At 32.6% G+C, this 28,000-nt stretch overlaps 2 protein-coding genes across 3 annotated transcripts; one reads left to right on the top strand and one right to left on the bottom strand.

Moving 5' to 3' along the window:
• The first annotated feature begins 9,719 nt into the window (after positions 1-9,719).
• LOC115715695 (protein HAPLESS 2) lies at positions 9,720-15,807 on the top strand. 2 transcript variants are annotated; one of them, XM_030644359.2, is made up of 18 exons: positions 9,720-10,674; positions 10,853-10,996; positions 11,273-11,361; positions 11,649-11,688; positions 11,780-11,837; positions 11,923-11,983; positions 12,086-12,164; positions 12,265-12,399; positions 12,552-12,725; positions 12,856-12,936; positions 13,038-13,138; positions 13,824-13,941; positions 14,196-14,228; positions 14,319-14,412; positions 14,489-14,577; positions 14,712-14,827; positions 14,952-15,052; positions 15,139-15,807. In XM_030644359.2, the coding sequence occupies exons 1-18, from the start codon at positions 10,471-10,473 to the stop codon at positions 15,534-15,536; spliced, it is 2,115 nt and encodes a 704-aa protein (XP_030500219.2). In that variant the 5' UTR covers positions 9,720-10,470; the 3' UTR covers positions 15,537-15,807. The 2 variants fall into 2 exon arrangements, with proteins under 2 accessions (XP_030500219.2, XP_030500218.2); XM_030644358.2 differs by having other exon boundaries at positions 9,721-10,674; positions 12,531-12,725.
• LOC115715696 (cytochrome P450 87A3) lies at positions 15,754-18,545 on the bottom strand. Its single transcript, XM_030644360.2, has 9 exons — positions 18,126-18,545; positions 17,722-18,043; positions 17,468-17,617; positions 17,144-17,395; positions 16,956-17,045; positions 16,788-16,866; positions 16,583-16,689; positions 16,339-16,466; positions 15,754-16,241 (listed from the first exon to the last, which is right to left on the bottom strand). The coding sequence occupies exons 1-9, from the start codon at positions 18,320-18,322 to the stop codon at positions 16,130-16,132; spliced, it is 1,437 nt and encodes a 478-aa protein (XP_030500220.2). The 5' UTR covers positions 18,323-18,545; the 3' UTR covers positions 15,754-16,129.
• Between the last annotated feature and the right edge of the window lie 9,455 nt (positions 18,546-28,000).

The following is a 28,000-nucleotide window of genomic DNA, read 5'->3' on the forward strand; positions in this document are numbered from 1 at the left end:
GTGGACATGAATTGAGAAAACGAGTTGTTCGGGAATCTGTCGAAACCGGTTAACTGTTTTACAGGTCCTGGCAAACTGGTTGACTGATTTGCACCAGGTTTCCCAAAACAACTCAAAACTTGCTCAAAACTTGTCCAAATGCCACCAAACTTTCCAGAACACCTAAAATGAGCATACACAATATATTCCAATCAACAGCACCCACAAAAATGCACAAATACAAAATATACCATGGATGAACCAAGCTTGAGTTTTCAAACTCAAGCTTGTGCATCCATTACCCAAAACATCCAAACCAGTTGCAAGAAGCTACTTTCAACTTAAATTCAACTTAAAAATTGAACCATACCCAATCAAACCCTAACAACCCCTAATCTCTAAAATCATAAGTCAAAACCAACTAAAACATTGAGAAATTCATAAACAAAGAGTGTCTAGGGCTTACCTACACCAATTAAACCTTGAATCCAAGCTAAAACCCAAAAAGATGGTGATGAAGGTGGCTGGTTCCTCCTGGTTTGGTGGTGCTCAAAGAAAGAGAAAAGAGGATGAGTTTTTTTTTTTTCTTATTTTTCCTTCGATTTTTATTTTCCTTTTGTTTTTTCCTAATTTCCTCAAAATGAGTAAACTAAAGGCTGAAAATAAATCAAATGGACAACTTCCATTCTCTCATGCAACCACCAAAGCCTCCACTAAAAATTACTAAAATACCCCTTAATCTTAAACTTAGGCATTTTAAAGTCTACAGGTAAAATGGTCAAAATCTATAACCCCGCTCAAATTCAGTATTCTACTTTTCTCCAACATATATCCCACTAAGAAAAAGGTTCTAGACTTACCCATGTGCTAAAAATAGACATCCATCGCATTTTCCGTTGTCGTTGAGCAAAAATTGTAAAAATAGCATAATTCAAATATAATACAAATAATACATGTTGAGTTTAATAAAATCTCCAGAATTGAGAAATTATAACTCTAATGCTCATTTCTAATAATGGGACCCACAATTAATTAAATTCACAAATAACCATAAAAATATCAATAATTAGTGTTAATTGCCTTTACTAATCCATATTATAAAATGCGGTCATTACATACACACTTAACTTTGCTCATTTTTTCTGGCATTATTATAGGTTGGTCGACCATAGTGACTGTTGCGTGAAGTTGGCCGGCCAATGCTGTGTCTTTGAGGGGCTAGCCGGCCTTGGTAGCTTTGTGGAAGGGCTGGCCGACTAGTGTTGAAACACCCTAACTAACATAGGCGTATTACGTGATTTTTAAACATGCTGTGCAGCTCGTTGCTAATCAACGAGGTTTATGGAAAAACGTGATTAATTAAATTTTTTTTTGCTTTTTAATTAAACTTATAAAATAATATTACAAAAGACTCGGGATCCCGATTATAAAATCATTTACAAAAAGATTTAACTGTTTAACTGATACACAAAATAATTGTCGCCTAGCGACCAGTTACAAAATCAGCCTCGCTGTCCCGATGATCGTACGCTCCAGGCCTAACCGCCCCGACATGTACAATCTTCACAAGCTCGCTCACGGTCCATCAGCTTTAGCCTTGCCTTTACCTACACATAAACGTAGAACTGTGAGTCGACAGACTCAGTAAGAAAAGCATAATAATATTTATACATAATCCCGGTCATGATCAGACGCCCATACCCCTGATCATAACCCTAACTGCCGTGTCCAACACGATACTGAGTCCCGCTACTGTCGTGTCCAACACGGTGCATCGAGCCACTACCGCCATGTCCAACATGGTACCGAGTTACGAACGTTCATAGGGATGGTACTATTGACACGTAACGGCTGATCGGTCGAACCGGTCATACTCCGCCGTCGGTCATACTCCATTTCGTACCGATGTGTTACTATATCCTCCCGATCGGTCGAACCGGTCATACTCCGGCGCTTGGTCATACTCCAGCTGTACCGACGGGATACGTCAATAGTACGGAACCACCAACCAAGTGTCGACTGATCGGTCGAACCGGTCATACTCCGTCTTGGTCATACTCCACCGTACCGACGTGACAGGGTTGGATGGTTCGAAGCCAACATACATAACTAATGTAATCTAACAGGCTTCCTACATGCACGCTAAACATGTAATCTACATATGCATACTGTTATACTAATCTTACTCGGATTCCGAATTCGGGTGTGCGGTCAACCTTTTGGAACTTTAATCGCGGCGGATTACAGGCTCCTAAACCATAAAAATCACAACACTATAAGTGACACGCTAAATCACTTCCCGGGGACTTAAACTAGGAACTAAAAGTTTCCCTATCGATAAAAAGCATGGCAATACCCCCTAAAACATAAAAACGAGGAAAACACGGGTTTCTGCAAAATTCCCCAACCGGAATTCCGGTTCTGGGAATTACTGGACCCTCATCCAGAATTCCGGTTGCACAACCGGAATTCCGGTTCCTCGCAGGAATTTTTCAAAAATTCATAACTCAATCAAATCAAACCCAATTCATACCAAACCTTCCAGACCTGTTCTAAATACCCCAAAGAACACTTTCAAAGCATTAAAACAACCCAGAAATCACAGATACGAAAATTGCCATTAAAGCTCCAAGCTTTGAGTTCAAAACTCAAGCTTGGCTAAACCCCTCTAACATGCATTCAAACCTGATTAAATCTACTTAAATATGCATGACTAAGCTTCTGAAAACAACTAAAAATATCAACAACATCACAGCAACAGAATCTAACCAACTCTCTTTGAAAACCATAGTTTTAACATAGAAAAATCATAACTTTACTCAACCTAACTATCATGCTTCAAAACAACTTAAATAACCCTAATCTAACAAGCTTTAAACCTCTGAAATTAAGCACAAATTCACAGCAGCAACAACAACTAACAAACATGCATGCATCAACCATTTTCATCATTTTTTTCCAAGAAAGTAAAGGAATAAAATTAGGAACACATACCACAACAAGAGATCACCCAAAAGTTGCTGAAAATTACAAGATTCAGAAGGAAAAATCTCCTTTTCCTTGCTGCACAATGAAGCCGAAATGGGGAGGGAAAGAGAGAGAGTTTTGAATGCTTTTCTCTAATTTTTTCTAAGTGTAGAGTTTTGTGAAAATGAAATAACACCCACTTAACATAAAGCAATATTATTTCAGCCAAATAAATCATAAATAACATTTATTTTTCATTTAATAAAAATCACTAAAAGACAAAATCTCATTGGGGCAAAAAGACCATTTTGCCCCTCCACACTAAAACCACATAAAACACACTAAAGATGTATTTTTGGGAAATTCTAAATTCCCGGCCATTCTCGACATTCCCAATGTCTAATAAACCGTCCCAAACTACTAACATACTAAGTTGTGATTTCTACTGAGCCAAACGTCGGGTTCCAAAATACCGGGCACCGGAAATGCAAAATATGTAAACTACTACATGACATAAAAATGCATCTCTGAATTCCATAAATAACAGTATAATAAATTATTTAAATAGCTATAAATAATTTTCATAATTAATCATAATTAACTGCTAATTTCCAAATTAAACTAAGCGGGCTTTACAAGTGTTGTCTTCTGACATTGATTTTGACCTTGTTTTGTTTTCAAGCCTTATGAAGTTGAGCTTTTTGCATGGCAACTCCAAGGGGTCTTCGAGTGCTCTTTGGGAGCAGATAAAGACCATGGAGGTTGATCTCTTGGCAAAAGGCAAGGCTTTAGCTGATATAGAGGCTCTTGGCATGTAGTATAACAAACTTGTATGATTGGTTTGTTGAAAAGAACAATGATATATCTGTTTTGTCCCTTGAGCATACTGTTGCACAGTACATCCATGGTGGTAAGATATTATGTGTCACTCCTTGGCACTTTGTCGATCACACCCTAGGCATAGGCGTGCTAGGCCCGCGCCTAGGGCCCACTCATTTTAAGGGCCCAAATAAAAAAAATATCTTTTAAAAAATATACATATTTTTTTTAATAATTTTTAAAAATACTATTTATCTTTATAGTAAGGGCTCAATTTTTTTTTTTTTTTTGTCTATGGCCCATTCCAACTCACGGCCAGCCCTAATCACATTATTATGCCTATTAATGTGAAATTGCAAGATCATTGGATATGTGGTCGATTAAACATTTATGAGTGGCAGATATACTTGTACAATTCCTTGAGGTTTGACAGGTTTACATCAGCTGCCAAAGAGGCTTGCAAGACTTTTTCTGTGATCTTACCATATTATTTCTCTTTGTTAGACTTTCGAGGCCTCTGCAATGAATCAAAGTTTAGCACTATGGAACTGTTTTCCATTGTTCCTGTTGATGGGTTACCTGGGCAGGTCACAACGTAAGTTCTTTCTCATGTATTATGTTATATTATTTTTTTTTTATTTTTATTTTATAATTTACTTTATGGTTTTTCTTTTATTTTCTTATTTTTTTTGGTGTTGTCCTGTTGTTGTTATTCAATAACTGTCGGTTGTTTGTAGCATTTTTTGTTGAGTACTTTATTAACAGCAAACCCATTCCATCTACTGATTTTGACGTGAAAGTTCACCGCGATCGATTGGTTGTGTCGTTTTATCATTATGGCATAAAGAAGCAACTTGAAAACATTGAAAGTGAATTCGACTCACCTCCAAACCTTCAGAAGAAATGATTTATTTTTTTTCAAACATACTTTTGTTGCTTTAGTTTTATGGCAGTATTATTGGAAATTATTTTACCAGGATCTTAGATTTACTCACAAGTATGTTTATTAACATCCTAAATAAGAACTTTCTAAAACGATAAATTAAACACATATAAAGTTTAAGAAACCTTACATTGGGTGCAGCGGAATTAAAGGACTCCTTTCGTTCAGATCTCTAACCCTTGTATCCTTTCTGTAGCAGAGTATTATCAAGATCTGAACCTGGATTTCTTTCTCTGAATCCTTGATGCTGAATCTCCTTTGCTGATGATCTTTCTTCACGATCTTCCTCACTATGATTGAGGTATTGCTTGCTCTGTGTGGGCACTACTCTAATCACTAGGGTAAGTTCGAAATATGAAGGAAGAAGAGAGAGAGAGAGAGAGAGTGGCGGCTAAGGAAGAGAGAGGAGGCTCAGGTTTTTCTGATTCAGAAAGTGTAATTTTCCCGAAGCCTTCACTATCTATTTATAGCACTCCACTAGGGTTAGGTTTGAATTATTTGGCATTAAAATAATGAAAATATCAGCTTAAAAAGCCTACAAAGGTGGTCGGGCATGGCTTAGTGGATTGGGCCTTATTTTTTGCAATTTTGCAATTTTAACACTTTTGTATCTGATTTTCTCAAAAATGCCAATTTCCTAATTCAACCATTTAAATGCCAATTCTAACTATTTAATAACTATAAATAATTATTAAATAATATTTTCATTTATCATATTTATTAATTGAACCATACAAAGTATCATAATTAACAAATATGCCCCTATTAACTCTTTCTTTACAATTTCGCCCTTACTTAGTAAAAATTTCACAAATAGACATAGTCTAATTTGTGAATTATAATTGATTAATCAAAACCAATTACATGAGTCTTACAAACAATATTATCTCAACTAGTGCGGGGAACCATGGGTCTATATAACCGAGCTTCCAATAAGTAGATCAAGAATTTAGCACTAAAATTCACTAACTTATTAATTCTTCGTTGAATCCACGCATAGAACTTATAATTGCACTCTCAGTATATAGAATGCTCTATATGTTCCACCATATAGACACATCATTAGTTATCCATTGTTATAATCCTAACGTGATCAATGATCCTCTATATGAATGATCTACACTGTAAAGGGATTAGATTACCGTAACACCCTACTATGTATTTTATCCTTAAAACACTTGACCCCGTATAAATGATATTTCAGCTTATGTGAAATGAGTACTCCACCATTTATGTTCGTTTGGTCAAGCTCGAAGGAGATCATCCTTTGCTTACTATTCCCCAGATAGAAGCTATAGATTCCATGTTTATGCTAGCGCTCCCACTCAATTGCACTACCGTGTTCCCAAAATGTACGTATCACCCTGACCTAAAAGTAGGCTTAACTAACAAATCAAAGAACACGAATAGCCTTTCAAGATTGAGCCTAATCATAACAGGATTAAGAACATTTGATCTAAGATCAACTTGGCGATATTGACTTGAATAGATTTTACGGTAAGTTTAATTAAATCTAAGTCAAAGTTCAATATCGGTCCCTTCCGATGCATACTCCATGCATCCAACCTGAGCTTTACTTTAACCAATGTTCTAGAAAGATCATAGTATTTCTCCAAATACAAGTAAACTCTTGTTGTAGATTATCATATCAGTAAAACCCTGTGTCTGATAAATCTATGAAACTTTATTCACATAGTCATGTTTATTTTCCAATGCGATGACAGCACAATAAACATGATCAAGTATGTGAAAATGGTTTAAGATGAATATACAAATCAAATAGATAAGCAATTGATAAATTGAACCAAAACATACACAAATGAATGAAAAATACTTCTGTTTCTTTATTGATGTTGAATAAAATAGATTACATTGAAATTGAGTTTTATTTAGGGCATAAAACCTAACAAGTATTTCTATAGCTTATTGGAACAAATATTGGTCTATTTTTCTGTTTTTAGTATTTTTTGGACAATATGTAATATTTTATATTTTTGTTTTTTAAATTCTTATGTTAAATATATATTTGTTGAATTGTTTAGGATTTAAGTGCAACCCGTCCAATTTAAAAAAAAAAAAAAATTGTAAACCGACCAACGGTTTGGGCGGTTTGGTCGGGTTAACCCGCCCAAACCGGCCAAACTTTTTTTTTTTTGGTTTCAAAGTCAAAGTCAATAAAAATTAAAAAGATAAATTAAAAATATCATATTACACCAAAGCACAACACAATATATATGACTCTGAAACTAACAATTAAATATATAATTTTATATTATTATACATTTAATCTATGTTATATATAATAAAAACTAAAAAGTAAAAAAATAAAAAATTCAAAGTCAGGTTGGTCGGGTCATTCGATTTAATTGGGCGGGTTGGACCTATTTTCAACCCGTCCAATTAACAGATTGGGCGGTTTGTAATTTTTTCGGGTTATTTCGGTTTGTAATTTTTATCGATTTTTTCGGTTTAGTTTGGGCGGGTTATTCGGTTTGGGTGGTTTACGATGTTTTTTGTACATATCTAAATTCAATGTAGTATCCTATGCTCTAATGTATGTTCAGTTTTCTTCTGCTGTTCCACAATTGTTCTATAGTTGTTTGTATTTTTTTCTATTTTCGATGTCTTCTGCTACATGTTCTCTTATTATGCCCCAACTCTTCACATTTGCTGAACTTGTTATGTTTATTCTTTTCCATCCAGCTTGCCTCCTCATTTTTTTAGTCTTCCAGATTTAATCATTTCATTTGGAGGCAAGACTATAATATCTTTCACATCTTGCGGTACATCCCACTCACTTTGGTGTCCTAATGAGTACACTGTTCCTGCATAAGCTGCTAGCTAATATTCTTTGTGTAGTAATCTGAACAGTACTTGTATGAGTCCATGTTCATCTCCTTCATCACAACCATAGCATGTCCACACTATATCATCAATTTGGAACCTATTGCACGTGCATGTTTTTTCTTTGAGGTGTACCGTCCACGATTCTTTCATTCTTGTTATCTCAAACAAATAATCTATTGTTGATGTAACCTGTTTATTTTTATTTCTTAAAAAAAAAGGGTAAATACCATTTTAGACCCTCTGTTTTACAAAAGTTACCAATTGGACCCTGTGTTTTGTTAAATGACAAAATGGACCCTGTATTTTTTAAAATAGTACATATAGGACCCTGAATTGATTTTTTGTCAAAATAAAGTTTAATTATAATCCGATCTAAAAGTGTTATAACAAAACTATTTACATTTATTGTATCTGTTCGTATTAAGCATTGTCTTCAAGTTGGTTGTATTAAAAAAAAAAGTTGTCAAAAATTAAGCTTAGGGTCCTATTTTTACTATTTTAGAAAATACAGGGTCCATTTTGTCATTTAACAAAACACAGGGTCCAATCTGTAACTTTTGCAAAACACAGGGTCCAAAATGGTATTTACCCTAAAAAAAATAACAAGCATTTATTGACTTTAGAGAACAACATTGGAAGAACATTACAATAATGCGAGAAAAACCTAAAGAGTTCCAGAATGTTTATGTTTAAAAATTTTTAACGTTGAAATATAGATCTGACCTCTAGATTTGCATCGTTGAATATTTTAATCGGTGGTATTCCATAATTCTGCTTGGTACTGTATTTGCAGGGTTGTTTGTGTTTTGTTGCCCCCAATAAAGTAGTACATGTAAGAGCTCTTCATACTTGCAATGTTTTGGTATGAATTCTTCACTAGCCTCATAACTGACATAATTATTTTCTTCTTCCCATCATCCATTGCTCTTTAAGAGAACATATATAGATTTCATAACCTGCAATTTTTCCCAGTATTTCATTAATTCAACATTTTTTCTTCAATTAAAACAACAATAAAATAACACTAAAAAACATAGTTGTTCATTTTTTTGCTTTTTTTATGATTTGGATGCGCATTTATTATCATCGATATCCTTAATTTATAATAAAATTAAGGTCATAAGCCAAGAGCGATTATAGAACAACGTTGAATTTTGTAATGTACATTATTAATCGTTTCTCAGGGACGATCTATATTAATCTTTACTTTCTTTTAAATGGCATGTATAATTATACATTTTTCAGTTTATACTTTATTTTTTTTCGAATTCAAGATCTAATTATGGGTATATTTTTTTATTTGTTATTTAATTGAATTAGTGTGAGTTTTTTTCTTTTTTTTTTTCTTTTTTTTTTTTTAAATTCTGGCTTTGATGAAGTTGTTGGGTCTTGATTTGTCGTCGATTTCTTCTTCTTTTTTCTTTTTTTTTTTCAATCTCGCCGAAATTTATGGGTGTTTTCCTGATTTTTTATGTTGTTGTGGTCGCTATGTCTGTCGACAAGGAAGAAGGAGGCTTCATTCTTCCTATTTTGTGTTTACAGTATAAAAGAAAAAAAAAAGTCTTAGGGTAGCATAAAAGTCATTGCAAAATTCTACAATGCACACCCTTAAAAGGGAAGCACTGATGTATATCTATCTGTTTGGTATCCAAAATAATTTTTTAGTCAAAATTTTTCTCATGGTCATGTACGTTATAGTTATTTAAGATATCTTGTAAAATTTTAAGAAATTTAGAAAAAATTAACACGCCAAAAATAAGGTTCAAACAGTATGTTGCATGCGTGACTATTTTATTTTATACGCGTGTGAAATACACTGTTTGAACACTGCTTTCTATATTATAAATTATTCTGAATTTCTTAAAAGTTTGTAGGATAACTTAAATAACTATAATATATACGAATATAAAAAAAAATTGGACTAAAATTTTTTTCTAAATGCCGAAACAAGTAGAGGGTGCGTGCATCCCTTTTAAAGGGGTGTATTGTAGAATCACCCTTATTATTTTTACAGTATATAAAGATTGGGCCAAAATCTAATATCTAGGGATAAGTTGAAAATTATCCATTTTTATTACACATTAACCAAATATAACTCTAAAATAATTTTAATTGATAAATACTTTTTTTTATAATCAAAGTACTAAATATAACCTCACAAAACTTATCAAAATTAGACTTTCTAATGTACATAATGAGGATATAGCTTATAGAAGTGGGTATAAATTAAAGAATAGTAAAATAAAGGTAAAAATTAAAATATGAAACAAAAAGTGAATATTGAGTGTAATTTGCTCTAATATATCTATGTAAGTTTTTCAAAAAAAAAAAAAAAACCACTCTATCTCTCCGTTATACACTGTTAATTAAAGGGCTAATTAGCAATTTTTCCCCCCGAATTTTGTTATGTACTAAATCATGCCCTCTTAACTTTTTTGGCCATTAAAAATTCCTCATGAACTATTAAGATTGTTAAATTTAAGGACTTTTATCTAATTTTAGTAAAAAAATTCTAACATGGATGAAAGTTCAGGGGATATGATTTAATACATATAAAAATTTGAGGGGCATGATTTGGTAGATATCAAAGTTTGGGGAGCATGATTTAGTACTTGAAACAGTAAAATTGAATGAAATTAGACAAAAGTCTTTAAATTTAACAATCTTAATAGTTAAGGGAAAATTTTTAACAGCCAAAAAAATTCAAGGGATATAATTTGGTATATGTTAAAGTTTGGAGGGGAAAATTGCTAATTAGCCTAATTAAAATAAGGATAACAAATAACGAACCGTTAGTGACAGTTTCTTCAAGGAATCAACTTTTAACCCCCGCCAAAACCGTACTCTGCTTTGTTTTTCTTTATTGTCCCTAAAATTCACACTATCAAAAAAATTCAAGGGGAAAAGGAAAAGAAATGAGAATCCGAAATGGGTTTGCACTACAACACAATCATGTGTTGTTAGGGCTTTGCTTTCTGGGATTTCTTGGAGGCCAAATTACGTTTGGGGTTCAGATTCTTTCTAAATCGAAACTCGAGAAATGTGAGAAGAATTCTGGCTCTGATAACTTGAATTGTACCAAGAAGATAGTTCTTAACATGGCTGTTCCAAGTGGTTCGGTAAAGTTTCTCTCTTTTTCATATTTTATTTCATTGCATTACATTTCATGTGTTTCTTTTAGTGAAAAAACCGATTTGTATGTGGTAGATCATAGTTATTTAGTTATTTTTCTACAGTTATAAATGTTGTATACATACATATATTTATGTATATATATATTGGTGTGTGTAATTATAGAGTGGGGGAGAGGCATCAATTGTGGCTGAAATAGTAGAAGTGGAAGAGAATTCGACTCAAAAGATGCAAACTTTGAGAATACCACCGGTTTTGACAGTCAACAAATCTGCTGCTTATGCCATTTATGAGCTTACATACATTCGGGTAAGTCAGCTTTCTTGTTGATACTTGTACTAAATACCATTTTGGTAGTTTTAGTAATGGTAATCATGTGTTTGATTATTTGGTTCTGAGAGTGAAATTTTAAGAGCCCAACAAAATATGTGGAAGTATTATGGAATGGAACATCTATGAGTCTTAACATTTTGAAAGTTGTTTAGTTTCAACTTATGCATACAGTTTGGATGTTCTGTTTGATGTTCGAACTTTATGATTGAATCAATGTGTGTGAAATTGAAAAGCAAACACTCATTTTTCCAGGACGTGTCATATAAACCGGAAGAGTATTATGTTAAGACACGCAAATGTGAACCAGAAGCTAGTGCAAAAGTTGTGAAGGTATGTGAGAGGTAAGTAAGCAATCAATTAGTCTTTCTTTAAACTTAAATGCTAAAATCTTTTCATTACTGCCCCTGAATTTTCTCCACCGGCTTAAAAACATCCAGGTTTGCACACCTTTTTGGTCAATGAGTGTATTAGAAGCAGCCTAAGTATCTGTATGGTGGCTTAGTAGTTGTTACTTTTGAGTTAGACATATGCCAAAGTTGTATTTTTTTTTCCTTTTCCATGGATATAGATGTCATTAACACTAAGAATTTTCAAGTTCACTGTTGTGTTGTTTTATATGTTGTTGTAGGTTACGAGATGAAAGTGGTCACATTATGGAGTATACTGCGGTGACATTTCCATCATATCTGATTTAATTTTTGTTTTAGAAGTCCAATTGTATTTCATTGTTTGAACCCTTCTTCTTTCTTTTCTCTGCAGCCAATCTGTTGTCCTTGTGGACCTCAGCGCCGGATGCCTTCTTCTTGTGGAAATGTTTGTAAGTGCCTCTTTCAGATGATTCAACATTGTTGAGTTCATTTTCACGAGATTGACTTTTCTATTATGATCTTTTTCCTCATTAGTTGACAAGTGGGTGAAGGGAAAGGCTAATACAGCGCATTGTGTTCGCTTCCCAGGTGATTGGTATGGTCATTGGATCACCTTATTTTTCTTCATTTAGATATGGATACCATTTTCTTCATGCTAATTAGTACTCTTTTAAGTGACATTTTTCAATTCATTTAGGTTCCATGTTTTTAGTATTGGTCAGCGATCACTGGGATTCAGTGTTAAAATTCAGGTGAAGACAGGGTCCAAAATTTCGGTAAGTACAAGTTAGCTGTGATTTTGCTGTTAGATTCTACTTAGCATCACATGTTTTGACTTGCTGACAATAACTGTTTCAACATCTATTATGCTACCAGGAAGTGTTTGTAGGTCCTGAAAATCGAACAGTTTCATCCAATGACAATTTTTTAAGAGCCAATCTGATTGGAGATTTTGCTGGGTACACAAATATACCATCATTTGAGGACTTCTACCTTGTAGTTCCTAGACAGGTACGATTATTCTTGATTGTTATGCTTGTAAGAGAATAAAACTGCGTATACACTTACTTTATGTATTTGAATAAAGAACAGCAGTTGTATTTTGTTATGATTATTATGTGATTTGATGTCTCTTATGGAAGGGTGGCTCTGATCAAATTCAGAATCTGGGAAAGAACTTTTCTATGTGGATGCTTCTTGAGAGACTCAGATTTACCTTAGATGGGCTTGAATGTAACAAAATTGGTGTTGGTTATGAGGCTTTTAGTGAGCAGCCAAGCTTCTGTTCTTCACCTTATTGGAGTTGCCTGCATAATCAATTATGGAATTTTTGGGAGGTTAGCATGTATTAAGTAGGAAAATATATATGGTTTTATGCTCTGTTGTATATTATTTTGTGACTTGGAATTTTTGAGGTTTTATTAGCTATGTACTGATAAAGAAAGATAACTTAAATGTTAATCACAGGCTGACCGGAATAGAATTAGAAGAAAACAGTTACCATTATATGGTATTGAAGGAAGGTTTGAAAGAATAAACCAGCATCCAGTTATGTCTTAGAATCTGTACTCAATGTGCTTTAGTTTTCTCTCTTTTTTTTTTAAAAAAAAAAAGTGATTTATTAAACCTATTTATTTATTTTGTAACAGAATGCAGGGGCTCATTCATTTTCCATAGGGGTTACTGAAGTTCTGAATACAAATCTCTTGATAGAACTAAGAGCAGATGATGTAGATTATGTTTATCAAAGGTTGAATTTTCTTTAAAATTAAGTGTGGATGCCTAATTATAAAATTATTGTTTCTCCTGCATATAATCAAACTTTTAAAATGGATTGGCATATATATTATAAACCTTTTTCTTCCACAAATTAATATCTATTATAAACCTTTTTCTTCCACAAATTAACTAAATAAAATACTATAATAGTGTAGGGAGATTCTGTGTTACACCCCCTAAAATGGGTGTACAAATTCACCTCCTTGTGTTTTCGGCTTCAAGATAGCTATAATTCTTTATTCTTACTATTCGAATTTCTCAAAAACTTTGCAAATGTCTTAAATATCTACAACGAATAAAGTCATAAAAACGAGTAAAGTCATAAAAAAAATTTGAATTATAACTACCCTGGAGCCGAAAACACAAGAAGGTTTATCGATAAGGGGTATACCAGAGTAGCCCCAGTAAATAAACATCTCCTGTGTATTTGTCATGGAGGCCAACTTGTCATATTCTTCTGCATATGAGAGAAGCAAGCTTATAATATATTAGCATTCTCATTTCTTTATTAGGTTGTTTTTTCTTCCTTATCTCTCGCAGAATTTGATCTCTTATACTAGTGGAAGATCTTGGATGATATATTAAATTGATACTTCAGTAGTGGTAGAATCTCAAAGGCTTTCATGTTTCATGTTGTTTGTTGACTCTTTCTTTAGGAGTCCTGGAAAAATAATGAGCATCAATATACCAACATTTGAAGCCCTTTCTCAATTTGGGGTTGCTACAATAACAACTAAGAACACTGGTGATTTGGAAGCATCGTATGGCTTAACGGTATCCCCATCAAATTATTATTGTCTGTCTTAATCTACTTAAAATTTTAGTAGGAAACTAGAGTTTCTCATTTAGATATATAGGCCATGGATCAAGGAACTATTAGTTGTTGTAACTTGGTCAATAATTTTTGAAGGATGTACCGAGTATTTCACTTTAAGCTTAACTCAAATGAATTAAGTTTCTTCAAGTCCCTTTGAAGAATATATTATAACTTTTAACGAATTAATTGACCAATGTTTTCTATGTTGCAGTTTAATTGCTCAAGAGATGTTATACTCATGGAGGTAAACTCATTTAGAAATGTGTATGTGCATATCTTGCCATTCATTGCTCATTTGCATGGAAATAATTTGATAAAGGATAATTATCTACAGGAACAATATTTTATCATGAAGCCAAAAGAAGAGGTGATTCGATCTTTTAAACTCTACCCTTCAACAGATCAAGCTGCAAAATATATCTGTGCTGGTGAGGACTTAACCCAGTGATTACATTAAGGTCTCAATAAGGAGACTCTAGACTAATGAATTTTAACTAAATGCAGCTATACTGAAGGATTCTGATTATAATGAAGTAGATAGAGCTGAGTGCCAATTTTCTACAACTTCAACTGTACTTGACAATGGATCACAGGTTTAATGGCAGCTTTTAAATCTTCACCTTTTAGTATGTTTAAACAAACATGAGATAAGAACATAACATAATACTTATGTTATTTATGCTTATATGATTGTTTGAATTGCTTTTATGTAATAAATATGGTGCAGACTACTCCCTTTCATCCACCAAAGACCAACATAAATGGTTTCCTGGAATCCATTAAAAGCCTCTGGAAAGAACTGTGGAAGGATTTGAAAGATTTCATTACTGGACAAACTTGCAGGTATACATCTCTTACTGTGAATTGCTAGACTTTTTACTTTTTTGGCATACAAATGTTTTATCTTTTATAACCATCACATTTGGTCTGGACTTAAGATTGCATCCTTTTTTTTTTTGTGTGGCAGAAGGAAATGCTATGGCTTTTTTGACTTTAAATGCCACATTCAATACATATGCATGAGTTGGATTGTGATGTTTGGACTATTTTTGGCTATCTTCCCAACAGGTCAACAAACTATTTTATTCCCAGGGAATTAGATTTCTAAGTTTTTTGTAAGGATTAATTAATAACAATTTCCTTTTGAGTTTCAGTGCTTGTATTACTGTGGCTTTTACACCAAAAGGGTTTCTTTGATCCAATCTATGATTGGTGGGAAGATCATTTTTCTGCTGATGATCAGAATACTCGAATACACAAAGTTCATGTGCATCATCATCACCACCATATTCATGATAAGAAACATCACAGGAAAGAATTGAAACATCATAAGCATGGAGCTCAGCGAAAGCGGCGAATCATTCACAATGATTACAATCACAACCATCATGAGAGGGAATTAGATTACAATTACCATCTTCATCATGTTCACAAAGAAAAAGACAAGCATGGGCATGTTCGGAATTCAAGGGACGTGCAGCATTTTGATGACAATGTAGGGAAGCACAAGAGGAGAAAAGAAAGAGAAACAGACAGAGGATACTTAAAATGACAAGATTTGAGGAGAAAGAGAAATCGCCTTCACACTCAACTCAACTCAAAGTTGAAGGATAATAGAAACTTTTGATACCAAATGATGATTTATTACTTCAAAGAAACTATTACCAAAAAAAAAAAAAAACACTTCTCCTTGGTATTTGAATGTTGTTACTTGTTAGAAGGGCATCTGAAAACATGAAGTACTTGGAAACATATGTGTAGAATAGCTCTTTTCTGAGAGTAAAAAATATTAGAATAGATGTATTATATATCATTTACAATTATTGTCACAGCTTACAGGTAAAATTTCTTTTTCATAACTTGTTTTACATATCTCAAGTTAAGAAGATCATGATTTTTTTGACGGAATAATATGTTGATTGTTGAGGCTACTTGGATTGAGGATTAAAAAAGAAAAACCAAAACTTCAAATCTGACCCTGAGCAAAACAATAGGCCAGCTTTGATTTCGGAGTGACAACAATAAGTGAACCTTTCTGTACATTGTTCCAATGTACTGTTGAGTGTTCCAGTGGAAGCCTTCTTGGTTCTCGAAGTGTTATCTTTTGTCACTTGTTCCAATGTACCTATTGAACATGAAGGAGAATTATGCAGTGCCCTTTTCTCCATTGTCATTCTCTATGATTTGGACTTGGAAACCATTTGGGAATTGTAATCCTGGAGTCCGAACTATGTTTCCTCCTCCAATAGTATTCCACCTGAAAAAGAAAAAAAAAAAGAAAAGGTTCCGACCTGTACCGGTTAGTCTATATTCATTTATGTATCCATTTAATATTAAAACGCGCTTAATCCTACCTGTATTTTTTAACCAAACAATGGAGAAATACTGCCATTTGCACCTTAGTAAACTCTGTTCCAACACAGAACCTCATGCCACCACCGAAAGCCATGAAATGTTTAGAACCACCATTTAATTCAATCCCCTAAAACAAGAGAAATAACATGTTAAGAGGTGTGAGGGATTTCAATATATGTCTATATATTTATACATTTATTTATCTGTATATATACTTAGACATAGTTTTTTCCAGAAGCTGACCTTCCATCTCCAAGGATTGAAAGTCAAAGGATCCTCATATTTTGCAGGGTTTAGATGCACAGCTGGGGGACAAACCATAACTGCCCAATCTGCTGGAATTGTATATCCTGTGTTGAGACCAAATATACTTTTAGATTTACCATAACATTAAATGGTAACATTCTCTAAAACCATATAGAATTATTACATATACATACATACATACCCTTAAACTGGATGTCACGTAGTGTTTTTCTGAAGATACCAGGAACTATATTTGCTAATCTGACTGTCTCATTAATGACCTGGAAATTGAACGTCAATATATATATATAAAAAGAAAAGAAAAGAAAACTCAGATAAAAATTTATAATGTGTACATGTCTTAATTCACCTGAAATGTAAATGTCATTGATTTGTATTCTTTCCATGTAACTCCAGAGTCAGCATTTTCTCTATTTCTTACTATTCTTTCATGTTCTTCCTGGAAAAGGGTAGTAGAATTAAGAGTGTGTTAATAAGGAGGTGACGATGACAGTTAATGTCTGTTAATAATAAAACGGTTATTATAGTTTTACATACCGTTAACTCCTTAAGCACTAATGGATGGTCTGTGAGTAGCTTAACAGCTAAAGTTATAGCTAAGGAAGTTGTTTCAAAGCTGGCAAAGAGTAGAACAAACATTAGATCCAAAGCAATTTCCTCTGTAAGAAATGTTCCTTGCTTCTGAAGTTCTTCCAGGACATAGTCAAAAAAATCACTTTGCTGTTTTTTTGGATTAGCGCGCCTTTCTTGTAGCAAGTTCTTCAGCATTTTCATTGCTTTTTTCCTACCCTGAGAACAACAACACTTTAATAGGTAGTTTAATATAATAAAATAACGTAGGAAGTAATGGAGATAGATTACCTGTAAGCATTTGTGATAAGCTGTTCCAGGAATGTTCAAAGGAAAAGAGATCAATCCTTGAATGAAAGCAACAAAATTTTCCCTTAGATTCTCAGACGAGTTGTTTCCATCATAACTGATCAGTTTCTTTGCTGTTAAGTCAAAGATCATCTGCAGATAAAAAAGAAAAAAAAAAAGAAAGAATTATAGTAAGAGACTTATATAACAAGTACGTATTCTTATAAATGAGTCAGAAGAAGAAGAAAGGTTGTTACCCTTGCAGTTGATTCTTTCAGTTCCACCATATTTTGAGTTGACCAATGCTGTAAGTTTCTGTTGGTTGTTTGTTCGACTTCATTGAGCATTCTTTTGAGGCTTTCAGGACCAAAAAGATTAAGCACCATGTTTTTAAGGTACTTATACATGAAACCATGTAAAGAACCAACATTTTGCTTTCCAAAGATTTCTGTAAAGGTTTCTGGATACCAACTCTGAAATAAGTGTCCCTCTTGTTGAAAAATGAAGTGATTAAGATCTGGGTCCGTAGATATCACAACTGGTCTTCCAACCAAACTGGTCTTGAATATGGATCCATACCTGGACCAGGAAAAAGAAACATGTCAAAAAGAAAAAGAAGATATTGATATAAATTTTTCCAAGGAAAATAAAAAAGGTTTACCTTTTCATCCTTTTTTTAATGAAAGGAGGGATATCAGAAGAAGTGTTGGGACTGAAGAACTGAAGGGTCTCTCCTAGAAGTGGCAATCCCATTGAACCTGGTGGAAGTTTTCCATTAATGCATCTGGGATTTCTCCATCTATAAACCCAATGTGTTATGCTTATGATTACTAAAGCTCCAATCACAAGTGCCCACATCTTGATCAAACTTGGTCAAGAAAAGAATGATGATATATATATATATCAACTAGTTGATTTGTGTTTTGACAGAAGAAGAAGAAGAAGAAGAAAGAGTTGAGGTGGAAACGTGTGAAGAAATATAAAACAGAGAGAGAAGCAGGAAATGCTGGCATGTACATATGAGAAATAAACTCATTACAAAACTTCTTAAATAGGCAACCAAAAAGGGACTCAAACAGTCAAACTCAATAACTCTATAGTACTACTACGACTTGGGAAAGTAATAATATATAAAATATAATAATATTAATGATATTTTTTATATATATATTTAGAGCTTTTGTATTTCTCTACTCTGTTTTGTTTCTGTACGTGCAGTTGGTTAATGGTGAAAGAAGCTGGCTGTACAAACAACAAGTAGTTAGAGATAACATTATTAGTTTAGTCAGAATATGTATTGATTTCTGTCTAGATATTAATAATTAATAATCTTTTTTTGTCAACGGGGGCATCTATCTCTTTATTATTATTAAAAAGAAAATTAGAAAACTTTGTGTAGAGAGTTGATAAAAGAGAGCTTAGCATGACTGAGAAACTCCCCATGATGCTTCCTATACATACATATACACATATTTCATAGTTTATAAGGCTATAATAAAAGAAATATTACATGTAACACGGAAAAAGGAAACTATAAACTGAAGAAGCACGAGGCAGAATTTTGCCATTTTTTATGGAGATATTATATATTTACAGAGTCTTCTCTTCCCTAGATTTGAGAAGATAGAGGTGCACAGTATCTGTCTACCAAAACTTAAGTGTATTTATATAAATATATATTTATATATATACAGATTTTCAATAGGAAAAGATCATTATAATCCAAAGGGGGTTATATTGTGTTTTGCAAACTTCTGATCAAATCTGACCAATATCTGAGTTAAATACTATAGTATCTATTAAGTGATGTTAAACATGTTTTTGTTCTTGTGTTCATACACACATTAGATTAGTCTCTTTTTATGTTAATTAGAACAATATCTTTGCTAGATCACAATAAGGGAATAATATATATCATTACATCACTTGTGATATGATATTAATGAATACGTCTTATGGTTTTAAGAGTAATGCTAGTAGGGACACACAAAAATTATACACATTTCTTACCCACACAATGGTACAGTAGATAATTGTATATGGGAGCATGTTACCATTAATTATGTGTGGAGTTTATCTATAGTAGCTATATAGTATTTTGATAATTAGGTAAATAGAGGGTCGGTCCTTAATTGAAATGGGTTATAGACAAATAAATTTTTTTTGGGCACTTAACCCCTTACTATAAAAATAAATAGTATTTTTAAGAAGTATAATTAGTAATTTTTCCCCCGAACTTTAACATATACCAAATCATACCCTCTGAACTTTTTTTGCCGTTAAAAATTCTCCTTGAACTATTGAGATTGTTAAATTTAAGAACTTTTGTCTAATTTCATTCAATTTTACTGTTTCAGGTACTAAATCATGCTCCCCAGACTTCGATATCTACCAAATCATGTCTCTCAAATTTTTATATGTATTAAATCATGCCCCCTAAACTTTCATCCATGTTAGAATTTTTTTTACTAAAATTAGATAAAAGTCCTTAAATTTAACAATCTTAATAGTTCAGGGGGAATATTTAACGGCAAACAAAATTCAGGAAGCATGATTTAGTACATGTCAAAGTTTGGAGGGAAAAATTACTAATTAGCCTTTTAAAAATTATTAAAAAAATATGTATATTTTTTAAAAGTTATTTTTTTTATTTGGGCTCCTAAAATGAGTGGGTCCTAGGTGCGGGCCTAGCCCGCCTATGCCTAGGGCCGGCCCTGGGTAAATATTGTGTTTGATATTATTAGATAGTCCCACATTGCTAATGTGTAGAAAAATAATAGAATATATAAGAGGAATGGGCTACTCTTCCCATTGCCAAATAATTTTGAAATGTAACCCCATTCAACTTATATAAAATTATAATATGGTATCAGAGCAAAAAAAAATCACAAATTATTATATGTTGATAGTTTGTGCAATTTAAATGTGTTACAATCATTAGTGATAGTCCTAAAACTTTGAACCAACAATACATATATATGTTTAATTTTGTAGAGTAATTATCTATATAAGTGCATCTATATTTTATTAGGGTGTATTTTTGTCCGGATATGTTTATTTTTGGCATTTGAAAAAGTTAATATATAATATATTTTTTTAAAAAAATTACTTAAAATATTATTTTTCGCAAAATTTTAATATTTTTACTGTCAAATAATTTTTTATATATATTTTTACAAGATTTCTATTTTATTTTACATTTTTTTTTATTTATTTTTAATTATAATCTTTAAGTGTCCTATGAAAATAACATGAAACAACATGAAAATAAATAGAAAACAACATATAAATAATAAGAAAATAACAATATGAAAAATATCAATAGTTCCTATGTAAAAAAAAATACTTATATATAAATCGTAAACATATTTAAAATTTTATAAAACCGTATTTTTGTAATTTTATTTTTACTCTTTTAAATATTTATGAAAATATAATTTATTTATATGATGATATATATTGTACTTATATTAGACATTCTATCCTGAATTATATATAATTTACGATATGAAAAAATAATCAATTGTATGTGTATAAAAATATAGGGTAAATATTATTTTAGACCTTTTGTTTTGCAAAAGTTATAAATTGGACCCTCTCTTATGTTAAATAACAAAATGTACACTGTATTTTCTAAATTAGTACAAATAGGATCCTAAACTGATTTTTTGTGAAAATCAAACTTAATAATAATCTGACTTAGAGGTGTTATGACAAAATTGGTTAAATTTTCTATATTTGTTCGTGTTAGGAATTGTCTTCAAGTTGATTATATTAAAAAAAAAAAAAGTTGTCAAAAATTAAACTCAGTGTCATATTTGTACTATTTTAAAAAGTATAGAGTCTATTTTGCCATTTAACAAAATAGAATGTTCAATCTATAACTTTTGAAAAACACAGCATCCAAAATAGAATTTACCCAAAAATATATATACACGAGTAATTGAATGTTCGAATCTGAATGCTTGAACTTTATTTTTAACGCTATATGATTTAAAATTTTCCAAAAAAACTTAGAAATATCCACACCATTATAAATACAAACTTTATAATTTTTTTCTTGTATATTATATTACGATGATGATGATGATCATGTTAATTAAGCACATAGAGCACCGTCCCAACCGGCCCATTGAGCCTTGGTCTGGTCTCAATCTTCCAAAGAAACACCATACACTTAGGTGTAGGTCACTGTGTGCTGTGTGACTGACTAAGTTCATGCATGGGTGCACAATTATATGCCTTAATTATTACATTATATTATATGTATAGTTATCAGTCCAATAATATAAGTTCTATTTGTCACCATTTTAGGTGGCAATAAAGTTTTGAATTTAATTTATACCACTAAAGGAAAAAAAAGATTCATCAAAGACAAAAGCAATGCTATATATGTACTATCTATGGTTTTATTATAGGTTCAATTCAACTATTGCATTCAAACATAAAGTTAGATATATTTTGACTAGCTATTTTTTACTGTTTAGAGATTCTTAAAGTTGTAAAGCATAAGCATATATCTATATATGGCATAATGGCTCTAGGTTTGCATAGATCATATATATCCCCTTTTATCAGAGTTTTAGAAAGTTTCTTCTTTTTTGGTCTTTCTTATCTGGATATTATTAAGATCATAGTAGCTTATGTTATATGTATTTTCCGTGATTGTTATTATGATTATGATTTATGATAATGCTAAAGTTACTATATACTAAGAGATCTTGATATATACACAGTTTCAATTTTTTTTTTAAAAAAAAAATATTGAAAAATGATAAGAATAAGAGTATAAGATATTGTGTACACCTTAACTACTTGGCATGGGCAAGAGGAAAAGGTCTCTTTTGAAAGGGTGCAGAATAATAATGACAGCTCAAACAGCTCTTATTTTTGGGATTAATTAAATAGATAATTAATCCATCTCTGTATAATTACAATAAATACATCCTAAAAAGGAGTTGCTAATTAGGTCAAAACTTCTGTTCACTTATTAGGTTTTTTCTTAATTTAACTTTTCCCTTTTAATTTTTTGTATTATATATAAGATATTAGAAAAAAAGAGAAATGCTAAAGGGTATCAGTGGTGACTAGTACCCTTTTATGTGTCAGTATCGCTATTGGTCCAACTAAGTATCGGGTTCTATATAATTTAATATAATAGTTTTTAGGAAGTATCGCTAGCTAATCGTAACACGACATATCGCAAAGGTGCTAGACACTACTGGTATCTAATAGTAATGTTCTAGAAAAAATTCTCATGTGGGGTGGGAGGGCCTACCTGTCTTTTGCCTCTTAACAGTCTCACAAATCTGATTGATGGTGGAAAGTGGGAACCACATGCAAATACTCTTCTGGCCACATCATTAGGCACTTCATTTGGAATATTCAATTTTTTTATATATATATCTAATGATTACATTACAATAACAATTCCCAATCTTATAAAACTTAGTAGAGGAAACACTTTGATGACCGTACAACTTCCTTGTAAAATTAATTGGGAAATTTGGATTTCCATACTTAGAGTATCTCTAAGGACACATTAAATTTGGTGTTACACTATCACTAAATTTGGTGTCAAAAATTATTTTCACTCCAATCACAATACTAAAATTTACACCAAAAGATATATTTTAATATTAAACAATATATATAAACAAAAAACAGCTATTAAATATTAATAATAATAATAAAAAAAAGATGCAGTTGCTACAGTGCTACTGTATATATGCAGTGCACTAGAGCAAAGACTGCATATATGATGTAAAGATGGTACTACGTTGGAGAAGATTAGCCACTGCAACCTCAAATTTGAGAGCTCCTTAGAGTTGCTCTTACAATACTTTAAAATTTTATCCCTAAATGCATAGTTATTAAAATTAGTCATATATGACCACATTACTAATTTCTCAAAAATACCCTTCACATTTAAAATTCCTAATCTCATCAGCCTCTCTCTTCCTCTCTCAACCCACTCGATCCCAACCCCAACCCAATTTCTAGATATGATTCCTTCTTTCTCTTCCTCCAAAATTACTCACTCACTATCATTCCATTAACAACTTGGAATTGTTTATTCAAGTTTTTATTTTTTTTATTAATATGTTAACTCTTCAATTCCTAAATGCTAAACCAAACCTCTTCTTCTCTTTGTTTTCTTCATTATTCTTTTGCTTTAAAATAGATAATCTAAACAGCCTCTCTCTTCCTCTCTCTCAACTCACTCTTGCTCAACCCACCCGATCCCAACCCCAACCCCAGCTGACGGTGACGGCGGACCCAATCGACCCACGGTGATGGACCCAATCGACCCACGGTGACCGACCCAATCGACGGCGCAAAGCTTTTCGACCCTATCGGTCTAATCAGACCTCCACGAATCGGACCATCGGACCCATGCAACTTGACCATCGGACCCAACCTGTCGGACCCATCGGACCTATCGCACCCATGCATCGGGACCATCGGACCCAACCCGTCGGACCATCGGACCCCATGCAACGTGACCATCGGACCCATCGGACCCATCCATCGGGACCATCGGACCCAACCCATCGGACCCCATCGGACCCTCTTCTTCCCCAATGGTTTCTCAGATCCGATCTTCTTCGTCATCATATTTGATCTGCAAAAGTATATCTATATATATATATGAATAATTATATACATATATAACGTACAAAAGTATATCTATATATATGAATAATTATTTACCTGGACATATTAATAAAAAAAATAAAAACTTGAATAAACAATTCCAAGTTGTTAATGGAATGACAGTGAGTGGGTAATTTTGGAGAGAGAGAGAGAGAATGAATCATATCTAGAAATTGGGTTGGGGTTGGGATCGGGTGGGTTGAGCGAGAGTGAGTTGAGAGAGAGGAAGAGAGAGGTTGATGAGATTAGGGATTTTAAATGTGAAGGGTATTTTTGAGAAATTAGTAATGTGGTCATATATGACCAATTTTAATAACTATACATTTAGGGATAAAATTTTAAAGTAGTGTAAGTATGGAAATTCAAATTTTCCAATTAATTTTTGATATCCAAATTCCATGATAGCACATTCCTAAAATATCCCTAGACAAAGGAGTGTTAAAATCATGAAAAGGAAAAGATAAAAGGTTAGAATTTGGGAATAAGATGAATAAGATTCTATTTCAAAATTAATTAGCAATAAAAAAAATAATTTATTCATCTTGTGTATCACAATTTATTTTCACACATCAGACTAGCTAATATAAAAACCGCTATAACTATCAGTATTTATCACCATCAACTCCACTAAAAAATCAATACTACGTACATACATAGTACGACTACAAATATATTATACTTATATGTATACAAATAAATAAAAAGAGGAATTGATACCACTAGCCTTTCCAAATAATAAAAAAAAAAAAAAGAGTTTCAAACTAGAATATCAACTTCTTCTTCTTTTTTTGTTTTTTTTTTCAGAAATTAGAAAATCAACTATAACTCATATGATTGTGTGAGTTAGTACGAGAGTGTACAATTAATGACAAGTTTTTCTTTTATTCTAACTAATTGACTCTCTTCTGATTTTTACTTGTGTAAGGACGGTGACAATGATATTATAACAATACTAATACTAATTTTTAGCAAAAAAACAACAGTAATATATAAATAATAGAAGAAGAAAAATGAAAAATGCAGATTTTTAAAAACTGAAATAAAATAGGAAAAACAAAGATGATATGTCGGTGATTAAATAGATTGTTTTTTTTTTTTTTGAAGGCAAAATAGATTGGTTTTTTAATTTATTATTATCTTAAAATAGTAAAATAAATAAAAAATAAAAGAAGAAGAAGAAGAAGAAATTGAGAGAATTGAGGAGAAAGTTGCTCTTCTTGTCTGTGATGTGCAAAAGTAAAAAGAATGGTCCTCATCATTTAACTATAGTCAACTAATGACTAATAGTAAGTAATACTAATAACTAACCGTTTCTTAATTTTGTAATTACTACGTACCTTTGTATCTAAAATTTGGACCTCTCCCTAAAATTATGCTCTTTACTTTGACAAATTATCATAAAATTGGTACAAACCACACGGTTTTACCTATTTTGATACTACTAAAGAGAATAATAAATATAAAATACGATAGAATTAGTATCATTCGAGAAATTCTATGCTTTTAAATTTGAATTCAAACTTAATTAATTTATAAGAATTAATACAATAGGATTAAAAAAATAGCGACAGTGTATCGGAGTCTATAAAATTAATTTTGTAATGGTACGATCTTCCAATATTACAGTGAAATCTTTCTCTGTAACTTTTGTCTCTTAATGATGGGATTTCAAGAGAATGAAAAAATATGATATTGCAAATTAGGGAACATTACGTGTTATATTACCAACTCATAAAACAGTTGTTATACTCAAAATTCGGCTGGAGGACACGTGTCAAGATAAATGGAATGTAAATCGGTGTCGTATCTTTTTATGGAATAACTCATTAATTGCGTAAGTACTAGAGTATATTTGCAACACGCTGACTGTAAGGTCTTAGGCGAACTAGTACTTAGTGTATTAACGAGAAACCATATGTCGCTAAAGGTGAATAGCGAGGCACTGGAGAAGAGTAACACATACCTAAGCTTACAATAAGTAGACCATGTGTAAAAGTCAGATCGGTCGAAGAACAAGAATGCGAGAAGACCATCTCGCTACGAGAAAGCTTCCCATAGTTTCATCCAACTAACGGAAGCGAGACTCACAACCCTGGAAAGTCAACAGATTTCCTTATATTCGCAATCGACGTAAAACATATCTTGTCGATCTCGGATAGAAGAATGGTTCCAACTCTCCATTAGGATCACTACAATCAAGTTTCTGTCGAGACATCTTCAGAATCAACAATTAAAGACGTATTTAATACACGATATTTCTGACCCAGTAAAAGCGAGAAAATCACAGCTATATGATTTTCAAAGTCATGCACCGCATTTACATTTTGTAATATGTAATCAGATCTCACGATTTAAGGGATAATGACTGTAATTACATTTTAGTCAGCCTTGTAATTAACGGCCACTATGCAATTATAGATAGCAACAAACAATCTCAAAAAAGGGACGAAAAAACTCTTATACAAGAGGCCCTAAAAAATATACTCAAAAATCTGAATAAGATTAACTCGTGGACTATGCAGAGTTTTAACTGCAAAATCACGTAAAAAACCCGGTGTTCATATTTTATTTTTCTATAATTTTTATTATTTCTGTGTTGAATCATAATCGTGAGGCTCAGATTTGGTTAACGAAAATCTGCGTTAATCATTTGGTGCTTTCATTAAAAGCCTCTGTGAAAAAACTTAGAAAAAGCCTTCCCTTCTTTTAAAGAAAAACCTTCTCCTTTATGGCTGAAAATCCAGAGAATATTAACACCCCACATGAGGAAACTAACCATCGTTTTGGAAAAGAGCCCATGGGCTCTAAGAGATCAACTAATCCGCAATCCAGAAGGACCACCCGTTCCAGGAGGGCCCAACCTCAGGATGGTCCCAATGATCGGACCACACGTCCCCGAAGAACTCAACCCGATGTTGGTCCTAGAACGCAAACAACGCGCTTGAGGAGAACTCAGCGTGGGAATGGTCAGAATCCTGAGATGAGGGATGAAGAGCTCAACCATGGAGGTGCCCAATCTGTGGGAGAAAGGACTTATGAAATGGAAAGTCACCGCCTGAGATGCCGTTTAGAAGAGGCGCAGTGTCGAAACGCTGAGTTAGAACGAGAGGCAGCCTCGCCCAGGGCAGCACTAGGGACGAACACTCTAACACAACCTGAATTTGGAGTGAGAAGACCACGAGGCAGACCTCGCGGCTCACGAACCAGGAGACAGGAAAAGGCCCGGGAAGAACAATCCGGGGAAAATGAGACATAAGGAAAAAAATCATACCAATTATTATTCACCATGCACCAATCTAAACGTTCAAAAATAATACCATGCTTCTTAGTGAATTTATTACCAACAAAAGAGAAAATACTACCATGCTTCCAAGTGAATTTATTACAAAAAAAAAGACAAAGGAAACAAATTATATTTAGATAAAAAGGATTGAAAGCTAAACATAGCATACGGGGGGATTAGAAAGCTATGAGCCGTATGCAATATACAAAAGATACCTGTACGATCCTATCATCAAGTGAGAGGTAGTCGGTAAAATCTCCCATAACAAGCCAAGGAGAAGCAGGGGCAACACCATAAATTCTGTTCAATAAAGTCCAAGTATCACACTTTGAAGAAACATAAGATGGACCATAAAAGCAAGAAAGATGCTAAGTTATATTTGTTGGGTTTTATGCCATAAATAAAACTCTTTACAATCTGATTAGTTATCAATATAAGAAATTTGAAGTGATTTACGTTTGCATGAATTTTACATGCTAATGGTTTAATATGTTTAATTACATTCAAATACACAAAATCAGTTAAATCCAGATCATATATTTATTCACAATTACAGTATTGTCAACACAGTGGAATGTGTTTGTGTTCATATGAAT

This window comes from Cannabis sativa, chromosome 5 (assembly GCF_029168945.1).
Source record: "Cannabis sativa cultivar Pink pepper isolate KNU-18-1 chromosome 5, ASM2916894v1, whole genome shotgun sequence".
Lineage (NCBI taxonomy): Eukaryota > Viridiplantae > Streptophyta > Magnoliopsida > Rosales > Cannabaceae > Cannabis > Cannabis sativa.